Genomic DNA, 24,933 nt, shown 5'->3' with positions numbered 1-24,933 from the left:
ATACATAATGCATAACCCTTAATATGACCTATTACTACATTAATCAAACATATGCTCAACATTTCATATTAATAACTATTAGTAAGTACACTAGGTGAACTTTGGTGGCCACTCATCGTGATCACATTTTCAAATGTGTGCATTATTTTTCTATGTTATGTTTTCTACACAAATCAATTACTCAAAATACATGAACACTCAATAATTTTTCACCACCTGTGCTAGCTGTAATCATGCTTTTATTCTGGACGGTTAAAACATATTTCCATCTATGGCTAACATTATTATTAGAAGGCGTTCTTCCTATCTTATAGCTAATGTGCATAGATCCTGTATGAAAAGTGAAGGTTAGTTGCCAACCTGCATTATAAAGTTAACTATATGAGGTAAACAGCAAGGATTCGATAGTGGTAAGCGTAAGATGGAGATTATCAGTGGACCGAAGGGGGAGTTAATATAGGCTTCGAATATCTGAACTTGGATTTACTGTAATTCAGGGAGAAGAATGATGGTACTCCAACTACATTGAAATTGCAGAAAATGTTGCTTGTTTTGGCCAAAAACACTTTAAAAAATACCCTAGTGATGTTGAACTAATAATGACTCTTGCTAGTATTGGTGAACTGAAGTGAGAGTCATGAACAAAGTAATTCCTTAACAGCGATAATTTCCCTGACTTTAAAGTGACACCACCTATGTTAGGTAATGCCAGGTGGCTTGCCACTTGAGCTGAATCTGCTTAATATGCAGAGGCCAGGCTGTGAAGCTAGGACATTGTGGCAGTGATGGTGACAGGATGATGGTCTTCTTTTATACTGCTGTTGGAAAATCCAGGAGTGAAGATCTAGAAGTGATCCCTGGACATTTGAAGCGGACCTGTTTCATCAATTGGAGATGTTTCCACACGGTTGGAGGCAGCAGAAGTGGGGTCCTGGAGGGTTTTGTGTTCCCCGGGCTCTGGACACCACTGCGGGCACTGATACTGGCAGTAAGATCAAACTCATTGCTGTGTACTACTGCAAGTACTTTGGATTAAACTTAAGTGAGAGTTTTATTAGTTTCAATAACATATATGTTTTTCTTTCTTTGAGCAGCGACTCAGAAAGAAGTCGGGCACAGCATCCTCTGTTCAGTTTCAACGTGTGTCTTTCTTCTACCTACCACTTAAACATACAAGTGCGGATAGGGAAACCACCTGTTAATGAGTGCTTAGAGTTTTAAAGCGAGTGTTTAGGGAGCAGTAGTCGGTGGATCGGATATACTAATTAAGGTGTCTAGGGGGAACCTTTAATGGCTGTTGGTAATAAGGGCTCCGGGGAGACGTTCTGGAGGAAGGTGAACACCTGGAGACCAAACATTAGCAGAATGAGAAATGAAGAAGGAGCCTCTAGCCAGAGGCTGCTCATGGATTCCTATTAGCTGAATACTGAGCTAATGTATCAACTACACATGCTGAGGGGGAGACTGTAAGGGTTTCTGGACAGGACAAAGGCCTTATTTCATAATAACATAGAGCATTTCAACTAGGTAACATGATTCAGGCGTAGAACCCCCTGGAAACGGAGACATTCATTAACACTAAGCTGCCTTTCCTAATCCTGGTATCAATAAGAAGCTGCCCTACGTTTTCACTCTCATTCTGCCCTTTAAAAACTCTAGAGATGTCGTGAACTGCCTTTGAAAAAATAGTATGACCATTTTAAGACCACCATCTTGTCGTTCTGTGCTGCATGCCCTTTAAGCTGTCTTGCACTTGTAAAATATTTTTATAGCTGTTTAAAGTAATACTAAAGAATTTACATTATTGTAGATGATCAGGATTTTTAAATGTGTGGCTATATTTTATTTCGATGCTGTACGCTGGGCTTTTAAAAATTGCTGTTCGAGTAAGCATAGCCTCGTTTTGAAGTTGGCACAGACAAGCGGATGTCAGGCCCGCCCCTCCTCCCGCACCGAAGGGCTGTGGGGCCTTTGTTATGCCACTGCTATCAAGTCTTCAAGGTCTTCTTGCATTCTTCCCATAAGAAGAGCTAGGCACCTGCTCGATTGCTGCTATCTGGAGTTTTGCATAACATCAAGTGCCATGTTCTCCTCTTGCTGCATTACAGAAATGGGGAGTGAATTATAATGCCATACTTAATATGAAGAATATGATTTAAACTTCAGAGACCAATTTCGTCTCTTTGGTATTAAACTCATAATAAGTACCAATCAACACAGAAGTGGAAAAAACAGAGATATATGATTTATAGTTAATATGGGACTGTTCTTTATCTTTATTTACGCTATCGAAATAAAAAAATATGATTATTTATTGATTAGGCCCTGAAGAATAGACGATCTACTGTGTAGAGTTGTCAAACACTTGCTGTTCGTTTGCCCTTTTCGGAATAAGCATTCATGAATCAAATAGGTTAATGATTCAACACCAAAAAACAACACTGTTCTCTGAAGTTTAAATTATACCTCAGTAGTTTGATTGATATGTGTGCAAAATCTGAATTTCTCTTCTTCATTATATCTGCACCTGCTAACCAGGCAGAAGGCATGTAACTAGAGAGGGCTTATGTGGCAATGTTTGGTCACTTTTATGTGTGAGGAGACTCATCTCATAATTGTAAATGTATTGCTAGCATGAGTTTCAGGTGAGTCACACACAGAGCATGTTACTAATGAAAGTGCTTGGCTTCAAGCTGTGTCACGCTTACCTCAAGCAGATGTAAATTTTGAATCACCTGAATCTGGCTAGGCATCAAATACGACTCCAGACCTTCTAAGAATTACGGCTTCATGTGTTGCAATGTGATCAAGGAGAGGCCGGTCCAACTTTACGTAGGTCAAACCAGCCAACAAAGAGATCATTCGTACTCCAGATCTCCTTCACAAGCACGTCATCTGAAAAGGAGTTTTGAAAGGAAAGATTCTCCCATAATCATCACTCCAGCCTCGATGTTACCTTCATAATCAATGTCTATTCTATGAAAGCTGTGCTCGGAGTTTCCAAAGCCATCAGCTGGCCTATAGCAAGTGGTGGGCTTTCCTCATGCATTGCACCAGAATCTTTAGATCGTCTCTGCATCTCTCTGGTATGCCTTCTGGCCCAAGTGATCCTTTGGAACCTTACAGCCTTCCTCCATCAGCGCCTCTTACCTGGACATTAATCAACCCTTTTTGGAAGTGCCCAAAGCCACTGTGGTCAAACTCCACTGCAAAGGCATCATTGCTGTTGCTGCACTTGATGTCACTGGCAAGGGCCTTGGAGTCAACTCCACCTGCATCCAAGGCCCAGTACATTTTGGGCGAGGCAAGCGGGAAAGTGAGACCCTGTTTTAAGGATGGCCCTTTTTTGCGAGCCTTTACCACTTGCTAACTTCCAGGATGGATGCGCTCTTTGACTTATGTATCTCATGTCACTGTATTACACATGGATAGTCTCTTGCACTCAGGATGTTCATAGTGAGGTAGCTAAGTTTCCTGATACTACAGAGACAATGATCCCTCCAATTACTTGAAAAATGCTAGTGGGCGGAGCACCTCTCTCAGCTCTGCTGAGGTGCTGGAACATCCTTTGGTAGTTAAAGAGTCCAGACTAACTTGCTGACAGTGATTCTGCTGGCTACATCTTCTTCCTCTGAGCATCTTCTCCCCTTTAATGAGGCCCTTTTGACCCAGTAGCAGCAACTTGGGACAAGCTCTTCTCCACTCCTTCAGTGAGATGTCATGTTCCTAGTTGCCGCAGACCTCGGCTGTTCCTCTCAGCCGATCTTCACCTGAAAAGTTTGATAATGTGGGCCTCTTTATCTAACCATAACCCCAATAATTTATCCTTAATCAGGGGCCGTATTATACAAAGTGCCCCGGGGTGCAATGGGCATATGTGCCCCGGGGTGCTATGGGCATATGTGCCCCCAGGACACTTTGGTATTAAAAAAAAAGGTCCGCAGATGCTTGTGCGGCCCTTTCTGTAACACAGATAGCGCTGGTGCGCACATAGTGGCAGCGTTATCACGAGAGGGTGTTCACTCATTCTCATGGGGGAGTGGCCCCATGCAAATGAGGGAACCCTTTTACCTCTGTGCCTGCACCGTATTGTAGACAGGAGAGCAGAGGCAATGATGCTGTCGGAATGCACACTGGCACACCTGTTTTAAGGTGCACCATCTCATGCAAACAGAGATGGTGCGCCCTATATATAATAGGGCCCCAGGAGTTCAAGCACATTGATGATATGGAGAAAAAAGTTCTCCTCTAGGAGCATTCTCCTTCACTTCTACAAATCACTTGCTTGCTGATGAGCTTCTTCTATCTTTGTTAGGTAGTCTAATTGGTGATGAAGAGCCTACTGGATCATACATGAGGTCCTTTCAGATAAATGATCTGAGGTGGCCTGGTTGCAGCTAAGCAAACCTTGTGGGGGGCTTGGTTTGATACATGGGCTTGCCTGTTGCCACTGTACGGCACACCTGGATGCATTCAACAAATTCTGTCAGTGATGCCCAAGGGATCCTTATGGACATGCTCTTTATGGTTTTTGGCTTTTTGGTGATAAGGCAGATGTGGCCGTGGAGCACTTTAAGCAAAGCCATGCAGCATCAAGCTTTGGTTTGGATTCTCTTCTAGCATATCAATTTCACCAGCAGCACCAGACGTTCTCTGGTTGTTTTGAGCAGCTATTTATTTTCCGCAGATGCAGTCTTCCCATCCAGTATAGCAGCTGTACCAGTGCCAGAGGTGAGCGCTAACAGCAGCTACAGTCTTACTACCCCTCCTTCAATGCTCTGGCCACAAAGCCTCTTTATTGCACTCTTGAATGAATGCAAACATCTGGTGTGCCATTACTGTGTGTACTGTAGATCGTGAAGAACACTTACAGCCTCTCGTTCAGGATGCTCCTCTTCAAGTTCCCCCCCAGCTCTGTCATATCAGCTGGCTATACCCACATTATTTCCAAGGCAGTGTTGACTCTCCAACATAAGAGGGCCATAGAGCTGGTTCCCATGTTGGAGATGGGCCCTGGATGTTACTGTGGCTACTTTCCAGTGCCCATAAGGACAGAGGCTTTTGGCCTTTTTTGGATCTTCACATGTTGAAAACCCCATCCTCCGGCAGAACAATTTCATTATTCTCTCTCTTGCCAAGATTTTGCTGGGCTTAGATTCAAAGGATTGGTTGGTGTCACTCGATATACATATTGCATATTTTCAAAGACCTGCCCGTCAGTGCCACACAATACATCTAAGATTTTTACTGGCTACCACATTCCACCAGGTTGTGGTGCTTCTATTTGGCCTTGCCGGGCCTTTAAGGCCTTTTTGAAAGTCTCACTGCTATATTTTGAGGACACATGTTCCTGTCCCTCAATGGCTGGCGGTTGAAGGTGGCCTCATCACAGCTGGCATCGAACAACTTCTGGAGTATTATTTTGCTGCTCTTGAACATGATTTTGCTGCTCCAGTTTACTCAGTATTTATTTTCATTGTGATAATTTTGACCACAATCACTCTGAGTGTGTTGCCTCATGTGCAATGATTCCTAAATGCTCAGAATGTTGGACCTCCTGACCACACTCTCCTTCATTTAGATGTGCTTGCACATCAGTGTTGGCTCTGCTGGAAGTGGATGCAAGACTGGGGGATCCTTTTTTATAAGATTCTGATTTCACCAAAAGTGTTCTGAGACCTGCAATAGTGAATGGAACAGGACCATCTGACCTGCATAAGGCCTTTGTGTTCTTTCTGGGTAGTAACCATGGGTTTCACCAATGCGTCTTCCATTGTTGGAGAGGTAATTTGGAGTATATGGAGATTCAAGAGTACTGTTCACTGGTAGAGCAGAGGTGCCACCTCACTGTGCTCCAAATGCAGGTGATTTTTTGGGCCAGTAAAGCATTGCTGCCCTCAGTTCGTGCGCTGGTAGTTCATATTTTTCCAGACAGCATTAGTAGCATGTGGTATCCTAACAAACAGGGCAGCATGTCCACTCGTCTCCTGCATCTGGAGGTACAGAAGATGTGACAATGGGGCACTACTCATGATGTCTAGCTGTCTGTGATATATCCTGTAGGTCCTCTCAATATAATGCCAGATGAACTGAGGAGTTAGCTGGCAAATAACAAGTTGCATCTCCATCTGGAGGTAGTTCCATTGATCTTCAGGCTCTTGGATTGACTTGTTCAGTACTCTGGTAAATATTGCACTGAGCTTTTGCATTGACCAGACTAGAAACACTGAATTGATGATCATCTGTTCCTTGGCTTTGCTGGATGCAAAAAAGGCAAAGGACCATACAATCAATCAATCAGTTTTTTGTTGAGCATGGCTACTCACTGAGAGGGTCTCAAGGCACTGGTTCTCATTGCTTATTTGGTAGTCCTCTGAATTAAATTGTGCTATGCCTTTGCTGAGAAGGAGGCACCTGAAGACACAGGGATGCATCCCAACATGGGAAATGCCATTTCCTCAAAGTGGTCCATGTGTGCCTTTTCAGGACATCTGTTAGGTAGCAGTATGGACAACGGTCCTCACCTTCACTGACCTGTACTTCCTTGAGTACCAGGTCCACAGGAAAAGTAATTTTGCCTGATCCATGTTGCATGATTTTTTGGCATAGTCATCTCCTCAGGCCCACCTCTTTGGGATAAGGCTTGAGTAGTGGTTCATGTGATGAGGAGTCTCTGGGAAAAAGTATCCATCAGAAGAAAAAGTATCTTATGTTTGGTATTGATTTTTCTGTGGATCCACTATCTTGCTGCAGATATCCCATCTCTCACTCCCTCACCATTCAAAGCAGTGGATTTGCAAACTTTTCGTACTAACATCTCAATTTCTGATATGTACACTGCTTTTAGTTAACCATAACAACGGTCTCATCTCCACTACTCAGGACAAGGAAAAAAGGGAGGGACACGATGTTGATGCACAGAATGACACTTTTTTGGGCTCCATTTAGTCTTTTCTGAAGAGTTTACTAGAGCTGCAGCTTTATCCACATGATGTCACTTGCCAGGGATGGGGAGCTATTGCACGTTTTCCAGATTCAGTCCCGCACTGAGGAGTCATATGGTGAGAAGTCTGCAGAAAAGAGTATCCAGTAGAAAGATCATTACCAAGGTAACTTGGTGAGATGCACTGTGGTTATTTAAACAGCGGGAGTGGGCCACTTCCTCCACCTAAATTAACAACTGTACTAAGAGTTGGGGGCAAGAGACATAGAAAATGTGCTACAAGGTCAGCAGAGATGTGGGCTACCATCACACAAAGCCATCCCCAATTTTGAATGTGCCATACCTGTGGAATGGAGTGAACTTCAGAATGCACTCAGGCCACACACTATATCACTTCATTCCCAATCATATACACACAGCCTCCATACTTCTTGTTGGACATGATAGGTATCCTGTTAAAGCAGACTGAAAGGACCTTGTCCTGAGGGAGTCTCTCACAGCTCCCGGAGAGAGGACAGGAACCACTTTCTAAAAGGAGATTACAATTTGCTTACCCGCTCAACTTCAGAGCCTTGGCCATTTAAAAGGGAATGACTTCAATGTGCTTGCATGAGTTAACACAAAGATGCAAGGAAATGCTCTATGGCTCCACGGAATCCTGCAGAAGACATTCTGTCTCAAGAATTTTGTAGTGCCACACCTCTTGATGACACTCTTGAGCTGCTTGCTCTTCAGAAATTGTCATGGGTGCCTGACCAGCAGCTTCAGTAGTATTTCCCAAACTGTGGGTCTCAAGCCAATTTTTGGTGGATCACAAAAGTCCAAACAATAAATGAAGATGCCTTAAATTCTGTATATATCTTGGACCATTTGCTGAACTTTAAATATCTCATTATGTCTTCTGACAAATTGATTCTTATTTATTTGTCATGTGATTTGGTATTTACAACCCCCTCCCACTTTGCAGTCTGAGAAAGAAAAGTAAATTAAATTATGTGTGAAAGGGAAGGCTGTAGGATGTATTTTTGTAAAACACAACAAAAGTAGATACATGTAAATGCACTGTACACATTCTATGTAATTCTGAAGTGTGATGGAAACAAAGACTTTAATAAGATCAAGACATATCAAGACATTTTATCTGCGGTTGCACAAATGATAAGTATTTAGTGCAACCCGATTTCTACATGTCATCATCTGCGTGCAATATAGTTTTAATGGTAAAACTGTATGTCTGTGCAAATTTAGATACCATTTCAATGGAATATGTGCTGTCTATAAATGCTACAGCACATTAAAAAATCGACCGCCTCATGTGCATTAAACCTAACTGGGATGCAAACGTTTGACGAATTTGTACAAGTTTGACCAAAGTATTTTTCACCAATTAAAGATGAAAACATGGCATGTCTACCTAGGTTCTATGAACTCTGGGCATTAACAGCAACTAAAAGTTCCTAACAGTCTGTAAATTCAGTTTTCAACATTCTAAAACACTCGAGACATCATGGACCTCTGAAATATGCAAACTAGCAAAGCACAGGACATGTTATGATGTTTGAGGACATATCCTCCTTTGACAAACTTACTGATGGGTTGTTGGGTACTATTTAGTGGCAGTTCACTAGAGTACTTGGGTTCCAGCTAGAGTGAAGAAGTCTTCTATCGCCTTTGCTATGTCTAATGGCCTCCAGTGCTGGGAACCCCTTTTCTTCATCAGCTTAAGCCAGTGCGGGGACCCTCTTTTCTTCAGCGGTTTAACCCAGGAAAACACACTTTAACATGTCATAGCAAATTTGTTTCAATTGTGGTGGCTCCATGACAGTAGACACATGTGAATTCAGGTGTCGGTTAATTGCTCTGAAACGATTAATAATGCACATTTTGATTTTAAACACCAAAGTACTCACATGGCCACATATAATAAAGTGTGGTGATCCCCGCCCACACTCTTTTTCCATGGAGCTGTCTACCTGGCCCTGGGGGTACCCAAAAGAGATTGCCAGAGCTACTTTATTTGAGCTCTGTCGGTTGAGTTGCACATACCCACAGCAACCATATTGCATGTTGGGAGCCATGTGAGCTCTGAAAAGGAAACATTCACCCCCTCCTCTCATGGGAGAAAAAACACAAAACCAACCTTCATCAATATTGCCTGGTTTCCTTTGCTAGAACCTGCTTTTAGACACGATTGGCAGTGGGGTGCTGCACAACTGCCAGTGACTGGTAATTTAAATTGGAGTCCCTCTTCTACTGAATGATCAAATAAACTTGCGCAAGACCTGCATGGAGAACTCTGCTGCCCCCTCTACAACTGGGCAATGACAAAACCTTGAGTTTTGCTCATGGTTGTGTTACATACTCTGCTGATCAAATACCTGGGTAGAGTGCCAACTCAGCTCCATGATTCCCGAAGAATCAACAAATACTCCCAGAAGCCTTCTGATTCCCCTTCTAACCAGACCTGGTGTACAGCTTTCAAGGACATGTCATCCTCCATACATGCTAGGTGGCAATGGTCCAGTTAACAAATGGTCCTGGACTGTGCATTGGTCCAACACTGTGATGGCTCCTAAGACCACCAGATACTGGCCACAACTAGGATTGACCATAAGGTACCTTTCTTTGCTTGTTTCCAACTGAAGCCCAACTAGTGACTAGAATGTGTGATCCACAACGCAAATCCACCTCTACAAGCAGTAGGATTTAGCACTCTGGTACTCAGAACTGTTAACCCTACATACCTACTGTCACCAAGACCTGTGATATCTAGGTTCTAAGTAACTGGGAGTCTCTAGCCCAAATCTAAAGGCGGCCCAGATCCTCGTGTGCATTCTACAATACACATTTAACCCTTCACTAATGGTTCATGAGATAAAGCTTGACAAATGTTTGTGAACACTATAACTGGTTGATTTGCGAGCCCAAGAGAACTCTGGTAGTTGGACGTTTTGACTGGAGATCATAGAATCTGTACAATAGACACCTGAAACTCAATTGTCCTGCAGGCAACTTCAAAAGTTAAATGAAAGTAATAGGAAATGTTTATTAACTGTTTAAAATTTTAAATTTTACTTTCATGTAACTTTGTTACTACTTTTAGACATTGGTTTCTTTCCCAAAAGAACACTAGAAAAATAGTCCCAACTTTGGTGAGAAGATAGTTGTGGGTTCATCAGAGCCAAGTCTCAAAGCTAACTGAGTCTGCTCTCAAAGTAGCCTCACTCCAACAGGACACCCATTTTAACCCCAAGTTAAATTATTTCACCACTCTAGACAGCTTCAAAGCTATCCATGCAGTGAAAGCTCTGTAGGATATCATTAACTCGTTGTCCCCTATACTATGAGAGGTGTAACAAACTAGTTCATAGCTATGAACCTGAAGACAATACAGCTTTCAAACTGCAATTTCAACCTTAACACAGCTATTTGGGATCATAACTTTGCTACAGTTACTTCCAGAAATATCTGACTGACACTAGCTTTTCGATTGCTTAAAAAGTTTTGATGTTATTAAAAAAAGTTTTCAAGACATAACCGTGGCTATAAGTTTCTCTTTGCTGCAACTGTAATTATTGTATTTATCTTAGCTCTCATATGAACTAGACCCTGACTGCTCGATTAAGCTAATCAGGAGAGTCAAGAAGCCTTTGGAGGCCCAGCCGTTTAACAGAAACCAACTACTTTGCATCCTAGTTAGCATGAACCACATACACGCCCTCCTTTGATACTGGTAGGCAGTCCCTTCAATTTAAAGATCTGGAAAAGGCATTTATGCTGTGACGGGTGCACATACTATGCTTATGTGAAGCATCAGCCTAATTTGTCAGAACAGTTTTTTAAGTGCATGTACATGCCTCTATTCCAACTCCCGCTGCTGAAGTCTTTCTGTCAGTGTCATAAATTTGGAATGAGGAATGCCTGGGTGTATTGCCCCTCACCCATGGAACCTTACCGACCCCAGTCATTTTTTAAAGCTTGACAAGTGAGACAATGCAAGAAGTGTGATGTGCATGAATCTCACCCGTTTGTTAAATCCTGGAATGCACTGAAAATATCAAACTAAGCCTAAACAAGTACAATGTTCCCCTAAATATGGGCTGTGGGTCATTTTGAAATTTTGCTTCTGAGCATTCACTTCTTTCTTCGTGATTTCAACCACACTCGTCATCTGAGATTTGGGTTGACATTTAACAAGACAAATTGGACCTTGTATATGTCACTGAAGGAACATCTCTTACTTTAGATCTCTAGGACATGTGCCTTTCTTGAGTGTGATATCGTTGATGCAAGGTATATCATCAGCCAGAACGCCCTCTATTAGTAAGTTGTAACCATGAATGCTGGCCGTGTGAATCTGCATGAGCCGTAGCCATGTTCTGATGTTCTGTTCATCTTGCTCCTGCTCATTCACCCCTCCCCCAATCAAACATGCCTTCTTTCCCCACAGTCTTCCAGAGCACAAGATACTCTGATATAGTTAGGTATTTTCATTATACTGCATGTATTGCATGTGTTGTGAATGCAACTTTCTTTGTGTATTAAATGTTGCAACTCCAAGGACATTTCCACAGCAGTCCCAATGTGAGCCTAGTAGAATGCACTAGTGTGTAGGTTATTGTTTGGAGAAAAGTTACATATTTTGTTTTGCATCTCTGGACTGCAACAGTGCAGATGCTGCTGGAGCCTTTCTTACAAATTGGTAATTGTTAGGTGCCTTGTTATAACGCTTTAACTCCTGATTTCTCCAATATGTATTATTACCAATCATCCCACCCTGAATCTGCAGTTTTTTGGTTATTACCTATTCATAAAATGTGTTTAAATCACCCTGATTTTGGGGTGAAGGTGAGCCTTTGCTTTTCTACTAGAGATGCTGTCTGGTTCTTTATGGACCTGGCAGTTTAAATTGTAGAAGACCTCCCTGTCCTACTGGGGACTCTGGTTATTTCTCTTATGATTTTGATGTTCGTTGAGACTTAGAATAATTCTGATTTTCTAACTATGTAATCCACAATTGAGCCTTTATAGCAAGATGTGACATTCATTCTGTACCGCTTGATTTTAAAATTTTTGAAGTAAAATCCATTATCTTTTTTCATTGATCTAGAATTCGATTATTGAGTGGTCCGAATTGCTTATTTGATAGAACTAGTGTTGTGTCATATGTTGAGGATGATGTTCTATATCGCTATATCAAGGGTGTTGGAGCAGAATCTCTTCAAGTAATATTTTGGGGTGTCTGAGATTTTGGGTTTTGGGGTTCTGCTTCCATAGTGACAAGCAGGACATTTGAGAACCAGTCGCAAGATGTGAGTGATTGCTATGATAAAAAATGCGAAACATAGACTATTTACAGTGGATTGATTAACAAAGGGGCAACAGGGCTGAAGCACTGTTATGCATGGAAATATAGGTATAACTAGTTTTGTGCAGTTACAACGAAAACTTAAACCACTCTGCAGAAATTAGGAAACGTTGCTTTCCAGTAGAGAATTTAGCTGTGGAAGTGGCATAATTTCCCCAGGTACCAGAGCCTGCTAGTGTGCAAGCTGGGTCTCTGGTGTGTCTGTGCAGCCAGCTGATTTCCAGCTCCCTGTGGAGGGTCTCTGCCTTATTAATTTGCCTCACCGCCTTATTAAAGAGAGCTCTCCCTTATTAAAGCACCTTCTCTCTCCTCCACCTCAAAGAACATTTGCCCATGTCGTACAGCAGATCATGGTGTTTTCAATTGCCAAGGTCACTATGGTCCTGGCCCTGCTTTGGGCTCTGTTCCCTCTCTCAGGCATTGGCGTCAGAGGCATACTCATAGGCACAGCTGGCACAGGCAGTGAGAAGACACAGTTTAGACAACCTGGAGATTATATCCTTGGAGGCTTGTTTCCAATCCACTTTGGAACCAGGCTACCTACAATGCCCTACAGACCAGATGGCATGCACTGTGAGGGGTGAGTGTGCTCATCGATAAGGTGGTAAGTGATGGCTTTGCAGGACATGAACTATGTGACTATTGTTTTCTTAGGAGAAGATGATTTAAAAGAAATTAATTGATTTCCTGACAGTGCTCCCTTTCAGAGGCAGCAGGGCTGCGACACAGAGCAAAGCTGCAAAGTTTTATCTCACAACCTTCACAAAGTTCTGTGGAAAACAAAGTAAATTTCAGGAAGCTGCAAAGGTTTAGGCTCCATAACATTTAGCTACGGAATTATGTTTTTGTCGATACTTTATGCCTTCAAAGGTAAACTTGCAAAGAAAAACTCTTGAAACTGTACATAGAGAATCTCTTCAAAATACACATCTGCATACAAGTCTCTATACATTTTCCAGCTTGACTGGGTTTGATTAGAATCAGACTTACCTTACAATGTGATAACATTTATCTGATAATAAGCAGAATAACAGCATGGGTCAAAGCTGAATTAAACTTTGTGATGGGAGAAAACCGGAAACGTCGCAAATATTTTTCCTTGCTTAGGATTTCGAAAATGAACTTATCCACCACTTGTAAGCCACCCTTCACCTACTGCGCGCTCTGCACGTGTAGGTATAGCCTCCAAGGACAGTTCTGAGTTTCACTTGTTCATAGAGCGTAGTTGTTTTCACCTGTGTAAGCTTATAGGACAAAAACAGAATAAAATATAATACCCCCTGTGCTTCATCTTTATTCGGTATCATTTTTAGTGGAAACGATAAATGGATAGTTGTTCACATTTGTAAAATGGAATCTGGACAAGAGAAAATGGGCGCTCTTCTTCCGACAATAATAAAATGGAGTTGAAATCGTATGGGACGTTGAACTCTTAGGGCTTACTTTTTTAATCATCCATCTTGGACAATTACATCCAATAACACCAAATACAGCGGTTTGGACAGTACACAGTCAAGTGCTTTAAATGGGCAGGTTAAATACCGAGTGCGTGCACGTCTTTAATTGGAAATAAGCAGAGCTTCAAATGATAAAATAGAAGTGCAGGTACTCTGTGCCAGAGTACCTGCTTACTTCTGAGACGTGCCGGTACTCTCCAATGAAAAGTATTACGTTTTTCTTGAGAGGTGCAGGTACTCTACCTCTCAAAATAAAAAAGTGCCGGTACTCAGTCCCGGACAGTACCGGCCCATTTGAAGCACTGGAAATAAGAGTACTAGCACTTCTCACCACTGGTACAATACTTTTAATGGGTGAGTATGGGCACTTCCCAATATCTAGCATGCATTCCTGGTTACTGAATAGCTGCACCTTTATATGTCTATTTCAAGCAATGATCAAGATATTACACAAGAAAACCTACCCGTCTGCGCCCTTTCTTCAATTTACACCAGCCATCTATGACCAATTAGGGTGTTTAATACCACAGACAGGTTAGTTGCGTCGTCAAAAGCTCACATCAAACCTCTGCCACTCTTAGTAGCATACAGGACTTCCTGTGGAATCCATACTATGCGCTTCAAAGGTTATACACTCACATCCTCTCAGAACCCATTGACACCGTTCCACTGATTTTAAAATCTGTCAGGAAGTTAACGAGATTATGGAACACTTGCCGCAGTTATGCATAGTTAAAATAACGGAGTCATGTCACAAATGTACACAATCCTAATGCAGATTTCCGGGCACCTCCCTCCTGTCTAAAAATACACTTCTGCTACACTGAGTTTTACTGCGTAAACTAGGCGCACGATTGAGGACTGTGGTGCTATGGTCGAGAAATAGTGTAAACTGTTATGACATAAAATGGGTTCCAGATTAGCAAGGCTCCTGTGCCCTCATTACATTAAAGCGGATATTTTGTCGAATCTGAAAATTACAATTTCTTTGTTTTTGGGAGGAACACAAAATCACTCAAACGCAAAACTCCAAATTTTGCTCATTGCCTCCACCTGACTGTAGACGTTTTAGAGAACTAAAGATGTATGAAGGCAGCATGCACCAGGCTAAAACACCAAGCTACATGATGTAAAAAGTATGCTATGAAAAAAAAGAATAGTTTGCATCCCGAATACATATAACGCTACTAATGCACTTTCTTCCAGATTTAAACACAAATAATTGTGATATTTCACTAAAATCAGATTACATACAAAACCAATGCCATGGATTATTTTGTTACGTAAAAAGTAATTGTTTGCTCTCGTGGAATGGCAAAATCTGTGCTTCATTTGTGTCTGAAATTGTAGGGTGTCCCCTTAGTATTATTGACCGTTTTTTTTATGTTCAGCCCTCAACCCCCAGAGCAATAGAAAGGCAGAAAAGGGAGAAAAAGGAAGAAAGATAAGAAACATTGACAAACTGATGAAAAAGAACTCGTGATATAAAATAACTACAATTGGCATGATGTGGAATCAGGACTAGACAGCTTTGATATTCAGCATCTCTGGCATTCGGCAACCTTGGGTGCCTACATTTACGTTTGAAAAAATATGCACTGGGAAAACTCTCTGGGGCCCAGTCACAAAGGCATTTGTGAGTAGGTAAAGTAATACTACAGGAGTACTATTTCACTTATTCATTAACGTCTTTGCGAATTGGCCCTCTGACAAAATGCTGCTGATTAATTTGATTGTTTTTTTTAACACGGATCAATGTTTACAAGCTCAACTCACTGTTCAGTCATAGAAAGAAAAGTAAAGTGAATTATGTGACGATCTTGCTGGGCGACAGAGTGTGAATTGAAAGGCCGCATGATGTCATGTTTTGTAGCACACAACAAAATACCAGTAACTGTAATTGAAGTATGCACATTCAGCAATTAGGAAAGCAAAAACAAAGCACATTTTTTTGTATTTTTGAAGTGTGATGGGGCGAAGATTTTAATAGGATCAAAACAAATCAAGACACTTTACTCAATAATTATTCACTGAAAACTCGAATTCCACACATTATTATTTGTATACAATATAGTTTTATCAGTAAAATTGTCTGTGAAAATTCAGTGACCATTTCAATAGTAAATGTGCTGCCTGCAAACGAAAGTGTGCTGCCACATGATGGTTTAGTTGCAATAAAAGAAAACAAATCAACTACCTCATGGCCATTAAATGATGAAGGGTTGCGAAGTTCCAAAAAGTGGCTCGTGGTTCTAAAAATGTTGGGAAGCACTGACCTAGCCTGAACCGCCAGTCCAGGTCTTCCCTGAACCGAAAGACAAGCAACTCCAGGCCGAGTCCACCCTGATTGGGGCTATTCAGTTAGGTGTAGAGGATTTATTTTTCTGCACACGTTTTATGTTCTTAGAAGCTTGTTGATTCCTGTAGTCTGTAATATTTAAAAAAAAAACTAAACTTTATGTGTCATTCACTTCAGAAAAACAGAATGATCGTTGATGGTGTGCTTGAATTAATTTCCGCCACTGATAATTTCCTGGGGTGCATCTAAATACTTCTTTTTTGCCCACTATGCTTTTTGAGGAGGAGACCAGACAGCTAGGTCCCCGCTAGACAGCAAGGGAAGAGACCTATGATTGGTTTTGACCTTGTTGGTTCTCATTAGTGAGGTCCAGCTTGACTCCTATGGCAGAGTGAGCATGGGACCCATGTCTGGGTACAACTTTCAGACTTAGGCGGTCACACTTAGAAAAACTGACAAGTGTTCTGACTGTTGAGGTCCCGGCGGAGAAGGACTGAGGGCCATATTTATACTTTTTGACGCAAAACTGCGCTAACGCAGTTTTGCGTCAAAAAAATTAGCGCCGGCTAACGCCATTCTGAAGCGCCATGCGGGCGCCGTATTTAATCAATGACGTTAGCCGGCGTTAGCCGCCGGCGCTGCCTGGTGTGCGTGGAAAAAAACGACGTACACCAGGCAGCACCAGCGTAGGGGGATATGGGGCTTGGGCGTCAAGAAATGGGGCAAGTCAGGTTGAGGCAATTTTTTTGCCTCAACCCGATTTGCGCCATTTTTTTTTACTCCCAACCCCCATAGAAATTACTCCTGTCTTAGCAAAGACAGGAGTCATGCCCCCTTGCCCAATGGCCATGCCCAGGGGACTTATGTCCCCTGGGCATGGTCATTGGGCATAGTGGCATGTAGGGGGGCACAAATCAGGCCCCCCTATGCCACAAAAAAAAAAAACACTTACCTGAACTTACCTTAATATCCCTGGGATGGGTCCCTCCAGCCTTGGGTGTCCTCCTGGGGTGGGCAAGGGTGACAGGGGGTGTCCCTGGGGGCATGGGAGGGCACCTCTGGGCTCCTTCAGAGCCCACAGGTCCCTTAACGCCTGCCTTTTGCAGGCGCTAAAAAACGGTGCAAAAGCAGCCGTACGTAATTTTTTTGGACCCGCCCACTCCCGGGCGTGAATTTTGCCCGGGAGTGTAAATACGGCGCACATGCCGCGGAGTCAATTTTTTAGACGGGAACGCCCACCTTGCATATAATTAACGCAAAGTAGGTGTCCACGCTAAAAAATGATGCTAACTCCATGTACTTTGGCGCTAGACGCGTCTAACGCCAAAGTATAAATATGGAGTTAGTTTTGCGTCGGAATTGCGTAAAAAAAAACGACGCAATTCCGGCGCAAACGGAGTATAAATATGCCCCTGAATCTGATTTGCATATGGTGGATTGCTGTCTTGAGTGACACAGTGAGAAAATAAATGATGGACTGCAAGCAGCCTGACTCATTACCAGTGACTGAGATTAATTCATGCATGAAGAAACTAAAAATACCCCCCCAAGTGATTAAGAAACATTGGCTCAAGTAATTGCCTCACATTTGTGTTCTCCAAGGTGGTTGAGTTCTCATTTGTGGTCTGCTTTCTTTCACAGAATGCCCTTCTATGCACAGGGCTACCGGCATTTCCAGGCCTTCAGGTTCGCCATTGAGGAAATTAACACATCTGGTTCAGTGCTTCCCAATATCACCCTTGGGTACGATGTCCATGATGACTGCCATGAGCCATCCGGCATTCAGGCCACCCTAAGCTTGCTGGCTGCTCCTTTGCACCCATTCGTCAATGTGGAAGAGGATGGGCGGTTGCAGCATGGTCACATTCTGGCCGTGGTTGGGCCCACTGTCAGCGATACTGCCGTCATCACATCAACATTACTAAGCAGTTATCAGCTTCCTCAGGTTACTGGCAAACTATACACTTGTGTTCACTGTCACAACAGGTTTCCTCACAAAGATATGGAGCAGAGAAAGGTATAAGTATGAGGAGTCATACTATATTAGCAGAAACAGCCAGGAATGAAAGGCATGGAATTAATAGAAATTAGAAGTGGCTGGTAGGAGGAGTATAGAGTGGAGGGACAGAAAATGATGATGGTACAGGCCGTGGTGATTGGTGGCAGGACTCAGAAATACCTCTGGTCCACCATCCCAACCACTTCTCCTGACCCTAAATCTCATGAGTTTTTGTCTCATTCTGCCTATGGAATGTCTGATTTGCTTTCAACGCGTCTTCCTTCTTTACAAAACATTTAGGGGCATATTTATGAGAAAGTGGTGCATTGGGCCCAATGCTCCACTTCTCCTGCATCGCCCTTGCCCCATCTAGCAACACCGTGGTTACACCGTATTTACAATACGGTGCACCATGGCAGTCATTACCACAACAGCGTCAGAATTGTTGACGCCCTTGAGGTGCTTTGCTGCACTAGCACCAGCAAAGCACAGGGAGGCCCATTCATTTTAATGGGTGCTTATTTTAACGCCTGCCTTTAACAGCCATCAATGCCTCCCCTATCTCTTTTAAAAAAAATACTATTCCATCCAAGTTATTACCCAATTTGAGGCTAACATCTTGGCTTTTACCTTCATTTGGATGCAATTGGTCCTTTCTTCGAAGACCTTGACCCTTCTCTTGTTAAACAGCTGTCTCACACAGTTAAATTATCATTGTTTCACCTCAACCGTCTTTCTTCTGCCTGTAAACTCCTTGAACTGTTTGCAGCCTTTGACACGTTGTTCACTGCACCCTCTTTTCATCGTTAATTACACTCAGTATCACTGGTTCAGTCCTGAAATATTGTCCTCCTACTTTTCTGGCCGATCACTTGCTGTCGCCTGGCAATCCAGCGAGACTCCACTTAATACATTACCAGAAGGTTTCCCACAAAGCTGTATTCTGATCCCTCTGCTCTCTCTTTTTTTCTGTCTTCCACGGTGACAACCATCCCCAGTTTTGCTTCTGGTTATAGTTATCTGAAAATGCCCACCAAAGCTAGTTCCCAATTTTCTTGCACCACCTTCAGTGATTTTATTCAGATTTTCTAACAGCTATATGAAAGTGGATAACCCTACATGTCATCCTGTTGAAATTGTCAAAGACTGTTCTGCGGGTACTCCTTTTCCTACCTTATTTTACTTCCCTTCCAACACCCCGATTTCACTTCCTCTGCTAGACACTTTGTTGATCTCATAAACCCTCTAAGTGGAAGTAATCTTCCATCACAACCAAGATCAATAGAACCTGCTGCTATGTCCCATTCCGCACTACCAAGGCGCAGAGCAACTCACTAGCACTGACCAAATTGGATTACTGCAACAGTTTTACTAATAGACCTTCAATGGACAAGTCATGAATAATCCCACCAGAACCTTATTCACCTCCCCAGATACGCCCTTGTTATTTTTATCCTTACTAGTCCATCCAGCTTCCTGCTAAGAACTGGGCACTACTCTAGATCCTAATACGGGTCTGTACAGGTGTTAATGGCACATTTCCATCAGCCTGGCTCTCTGGTACCTCAACAAAATACACCCCCACTGAAATCTAAGCTCTACCAATCAGCAACTACTAACATCACGTAACCTCCTTGTGCACCATCAAGATTCCAGTACGCCCACCTGTCAGGACCCCTGTGCTGGAACGTCCTTCCAATACCCATTATGGCTAGACATTTCTAGGGAATTCAAAACAGCTTTAAAAGACATCTAATACTCTTAACCAAGAATGGGTAACTGTCTCACAGCTCTGTAGACTATGTAAAATCAACAGTTGTGCTTTCTTTTGAAATCTTGTAATCTAATATGTTGTTTGCTCATCCCTGGTGTTATTGGTGCCCAACAGTCCTTTTGCTTGTCAGTAGTTTCCACCAGTTTTGCTATATGTACACCACCAAATTTATATGCACTGATAATGTGCGTCCTTATTTGTAGGACACTTCTTACTGAAATGTTTCTGTGGCTGCAAATACATTAATCCAGATTATTTGGGTCTGTTATTTTGTAGCCTATACTCAGCACTAGGCCAATGCTGATGGTGATGTTTATTTGTGCCCCTGGTGATGTCACCAGGGTGTATTAGCATTGTGAATATCCTTAGGGAGTTCTTTCCATTACCCTGGCACCCCACCTTAGGGTCGTGGGCATCACATATCCCTCCTACTCTCCCTCCTTTCTCCCACTCTCCTGAACTCCCATTCTTCCTTTTTTTCCTACATCTATTCCTGCCTTCCTACCTGTTGTACAGCAGAATGTATCTTATGTATCGTATTCATTCTGCACATTCAGAATGTAATGATTTGACAATCGAGGCATGCAGTTGGAATGGAAAGGTGACATTCCATATTGGAGGTGCTTCTGGTTGACAGCTTGGAGGTGCAGACATGTCCACTGCCTTGCGGACCTTTCCTGTCTTTCAGCAATAAATCCAGAAACGTGATCAACCTTGTGTTTTATTGCTTCATTTGCAACCTACCACCCCTGCTACAGTTTTGTACTTTTTCTATAACTCTCACCCTTGGCTTCACCTTTTGTTCTTCTGTACTTTTTAGTTTTGTGTCTGATTCCTTTTGAAATATTGACTCGTGCGCTCTTCTTCCCACAGGTAAGCTATAGTGCAGCTTCTGAAGCTCTGAGTGACAAGCAATCATTCCCATTCTTCGTGCGGACCCTTCCGAGTGACCGGCTGCAGGCTGAAGCAATGATAGCCCTTTTGAAGGAGTTCGGCTGGACCTGGGTCGCTGTGCTTGGCAGCGGTACTGAGTATGGTAGGAGGGGGAAGCAGGTGCTGATCCGGTTGGCAGCTCTACATGCCATCTGCGTGGCTTATCACCAGACAGTGACCACAATGGAGTCGGGTGAAGCTGCTGATGCACTGGTCATGGTCCGTGAGCACAGAGCCAATGTGGTCCTAGTCTTTGGCGAAGCCAGCTTTGCCCTACATTTCTTCAATACTGTGGTGCGTTTCAACTTGACTGGGCGGGTGTGGATTGCCAGCAGCGTTTGGGCCACAGATCGCTCCATTTCAGAAATCCCAAACCTTCCAGATATCGGAACAATACTGGGCATTGCACCATTTCCTGGGAGAATGCCTGGGTTTGAGGACTTTCTCAACAGAGAGGTTGGGAAGAAAGTCCAAGACTCGAGCACCAGAGTGGAGAATATGGCTCTTTGTAACCAGAAATGTGATCATTGCCACTCCCTGAACCCTGCCGATGTAATTGACATCCCAGAGAAACGTGCCTCCTTCAGGACGTACATGGCTGTGCATGCGGTGGCACGATCTTTGCACCAGCTTCTCGAGTGCAATTTAAGTGGCTGTGTACAAAGAGACATCCATCCATGGCAGGTACACAGAGCAAATGCACACACTTGTAATCTGGCTGCTAGAATCAGAGAAACCCCCATCACCCCCAGCCCCCCAACCCACCCCCAAAAACTAAAAATACCCCGAGTCCGCGCCCCCTCCCCTAAAACCTAAAGCACCCCAACCCACCCCTAAAACCTAAACCCTGAACCCCCCACCCCCACCGCTAATCCATAATCACTCCGAGCCCCCCACCCCAATCCCAAAAAGTCTTGGAACCCAGCACCCTCTCTTCCAAGGCCCCGGACCCCAGATGGTGACTGTTTTTTTTTTAAGTTGGCAGGTCTGCATGTTACACAGAGAAATGGTTGTGAGGGACATTTGTGTCCAGTTTGACAAAGACACAGTATGAGTCCCTGAACTCTTTATTGCTCGCATTTACACCACCTGTTTCTAGTTCACTCGCTACTTTCTCTTCTTTCAGCTCTTGAGAACACTACAGCATGTGGACTTTTCTCTCCATGGCCAGAGGGTCCATTTTGACGGGAATGGTGATGCCCCTACTGGCTACGACATTGTGCTGTGGAACTGGTTTCATGGAAGGGCGTCTTTTGATACCATTGGCCAGTTCACTGTTGAGCCACCTGAGCTTCGTCTAAATGGCACCCTGATCACGTGGCACACTCGGGACCACACGGTAAGATGAAGAACAAAGCAGACAATGCTCATCAATAACTTCCGACCTCCAAGCTCTCATTGAGATTCTGTTCCATCACCAGCCCTCTCCACCGTTCACGAGAGTTGAAATATATAAGCCAATTCATCCATATCAATAGGTGTTGAGAGTGGGGTCGCCACCTGCCTGCTATTTTACCAGCATAGCCGCTACTTCAATGACAAATCCGGTACAAATGTTGGGAAAATCAGTAAAAGTTGGCATTTTCCTCTTTCGAAATGAAAACCCAAAACAGAAGAAGAAATCTCTTACAAATATTTTAACGCTAGTAAACGTGTTCCTACATGAGAATTAATGTAAACTGAGACTGTTTAATAGTAGTATTAGGCGGAATTGACGTGTTGAAAGAGAATAAGGAAGATTTTACAAAAATCATATTAATTACCTGCTCTTGATATTTCCAGAATCTCAAAACATAAAATATAGCCTGTATTTTTCAGCAAGAAAATGTGCAGCCACATTTATGAGGCATCAGATGGTCAATTAATTAAATTGGCCTCGAGGATACACCGATGTGCGCCCTGACCACCACATTTTAGCAGATATACCGTGCAGCCTCAGGCATGTGCAGTATGTCTGCTAAATATTATGGCCCCCGCCTGTGGGAGACAATCATAGTTGCATTACACCCCTCAGATATGTGCAATCCGGACATCCACCTACAAACTACTGCGTTTTTACACAGCACTCTGTAGGTGGGTAGTGCCTCAGCCCCCTCAGCCACACTCTTCCGCCTGCATCAGGAGCCTGGAGTCAAGGCCCAGAGGTCTGACCTGTGCACTGTCAGTGTTAACCCCCCCCCCCCCCCCCAACCCCCACAAAAGTCGTGTTTTCATGAACACTGCTAAGTTAGATATCAATCAGTCGTGGGCAGTGGCAAGGGGCAGTAAGTGGCAGCTCACATGTGGCATGGATGCACCCTGAAGCCCCTGTTAAGGAACCTCTCCTGATATCTAGCATGACAGATGGTGGTACAGTTTTGCTATCGGCCACTCACACATACAGAAACCGTGAATCTATTGTGTTCGCAATTAAGCATGCACAACGTCAAACCCACGGTTCTTAAATAGTTGCTTAATTATCTTAAGCAATAGAGCCACACTTGTTATGTCCCCTACCACTCAGGGCTTCTTCAAGGCTAACCATTTGGATAATTTTGTGGAGAATATCTTTGATTTGCAAGGAATCGTGAATGCATATTCCGCATTTAACCATCTCAAGGTTGTGTCGCTAGTACTCATTAAAATCAATCACCATTCTCTGGTTATGACGAATATGCATCCAATGATTTAGCTAAGTTTACTCTTCAACTGGACCTGGGTCATGTATACTTAGGTATGTAATGCTCTTTAACGTCCATGTTGGGTACTGGAGGAGACTCCACTTGGAGGGATGGTCAAAGACTGCATGTAAAGCTATCATAATTAGTGCTCCTAGGCTGCAGGGTTTATCATGCCCCTTCATTTTGAGCATCTAGTTATGATTTACCTCCTTTAATACCTAAGAAATAAAGACACCAACAGAAACTTGAAGTTAAAGATTTTTCATTAGTAGTTTAATTTTCTAATAGTAAAGACGATGGCAGCTGCTGCCAGTACTGCTTGGTGGGGCAGCATGAGGAGCAGGGGACCTGCCTGCCGCTACCTCCATGTTCCTCTGCTCCCACCTCCTTGCTGCTTCTCTGCTTGCCCCCCTTCCCACCCAATCCAGGTCCTTCTCTCATGCTGTGACCCAGCATGAGAGAAGCGCCAGGATTGGCCTGAGTGGGCTAAAATGCCTCTCAGTTAATGACTGGGAGCCTATGCTGGTTCTCCACCCGACTGCCACACAGCTTGGGTGGAGAGTTCTATGTGCGTATGTTGGTTTCGTCGGCCTAAGACCGCCGGCCAAACCGACATGTGCACTTTCAGTGCACCGACTACTCCTACTCCCTGCTACTGATGCAGAGGATGGCCTGCCGCATCCTAGACTTGGCAGACTGGCTAAGTGAAAAAATAAAATGATAATATAATAGTTTTATTATTATTTTATTTTTCTGCTTTCTGCTGCCTTTCAACAGTGGTTCGATGCTCCTCTGCCATAACAGAGGGGCTGCCCCTGAGTAAAGAATCAAATACTTCTTTTCATAATACGCTGCATGTTTTAGGTGGACACCAACATCCAGTTGTTTGGTATGGATATAGACTTTACATGGTGCTATTTGCCTTCCTTCGACCATGAAGGTGAAAGAAATTCATAGACAATCTTCTACCATCCTTTATGAGTAGCAGATATGATAGAACATCATCGATCAGTGATAGACTTGTGGTAGGTTCTTAGCACCCACCCTTGTCTTGAGGGCCACCATCATCCTATGTCACTTTTACCATATTGTGAGCATCCATGGCCTAGTAGTAGCATATCTCGGCATACTGTTGGGATCTATCCACAGGTACTGCCCGTTACATGCAAGTAAAGCTGGGTGATGGGCTTAATATTTCATGGGTTGAAAACCAGCCCTTGCATGTTGCTCTGTTGATAGCATGCCATGTACCAAGGCTATGTAAACTTTTCAAGAAGTCACAATGATATATTCATCCACTCTCATCAACTTAACCATATGCGCACACAAGCTCTGATTCATTCACAAATCTGTGCACTCCGTCAATTCATTGGACTGTTAACACAGTCATCTGTCTACAACTTCACTCACACATCCATGCTTCCAATCGCTTATTTATTCATTCATGTACTCAATCGCTCACCCATTCATTGCCAACGAAAACCATAAATTGCACCCCTC

The 24,933-nt window shown here is 43.2% G+C and overlaps 1 protein-coding gene across 1 annotated transcript in view; it reads left to right on the top strand.

Annotated features, from left to right (window-relative positions):
* LOC138301787 (taste receptor type 1 member 1-like) overlaps positions 1-24,933 on the top strand; it is a 38,141-nt gene that overhangs the window by 3,310 nt on the left and 9,898 nt on the right. Inside the window, exons 3-5 of the mRNA XM_069242291.1 lie at positions 17,709-18,012; positions 20,714-21,457; positions 21,900-22,112. Of these exons, the coding sequence (XP_069098392.1) occupies positions 17,709-18,012; positions 20,714-21,457; positions 21,900-22,112 (1,261 nt within the window). The remainder of the gene's footprint in view (positions 1-17,708; positions 18,013-20,713; positions 21,458-21,899; positions 22,113-24,933) is intronic.

Source organism: Pleurodeles waltl, chromosome 6 (assembly GCF_031143425.1).
Source record: "Pleurodeles waltl isolate 20211129_DDA chromosome 6, aPleWal1.hap1.20221129, whole genome shotgun sequence".
Lineage (NCBI taxonomy): Eukaryota > Metazoa > Chordata > Amphibia > Caudata > Salamandridae > Pleurodeles > Pleurodeles waltl.
Note: the sequence above shows the minus strand (reverse complement) of the source record. Positions and strands in the feature narration are given on the sequence as shown.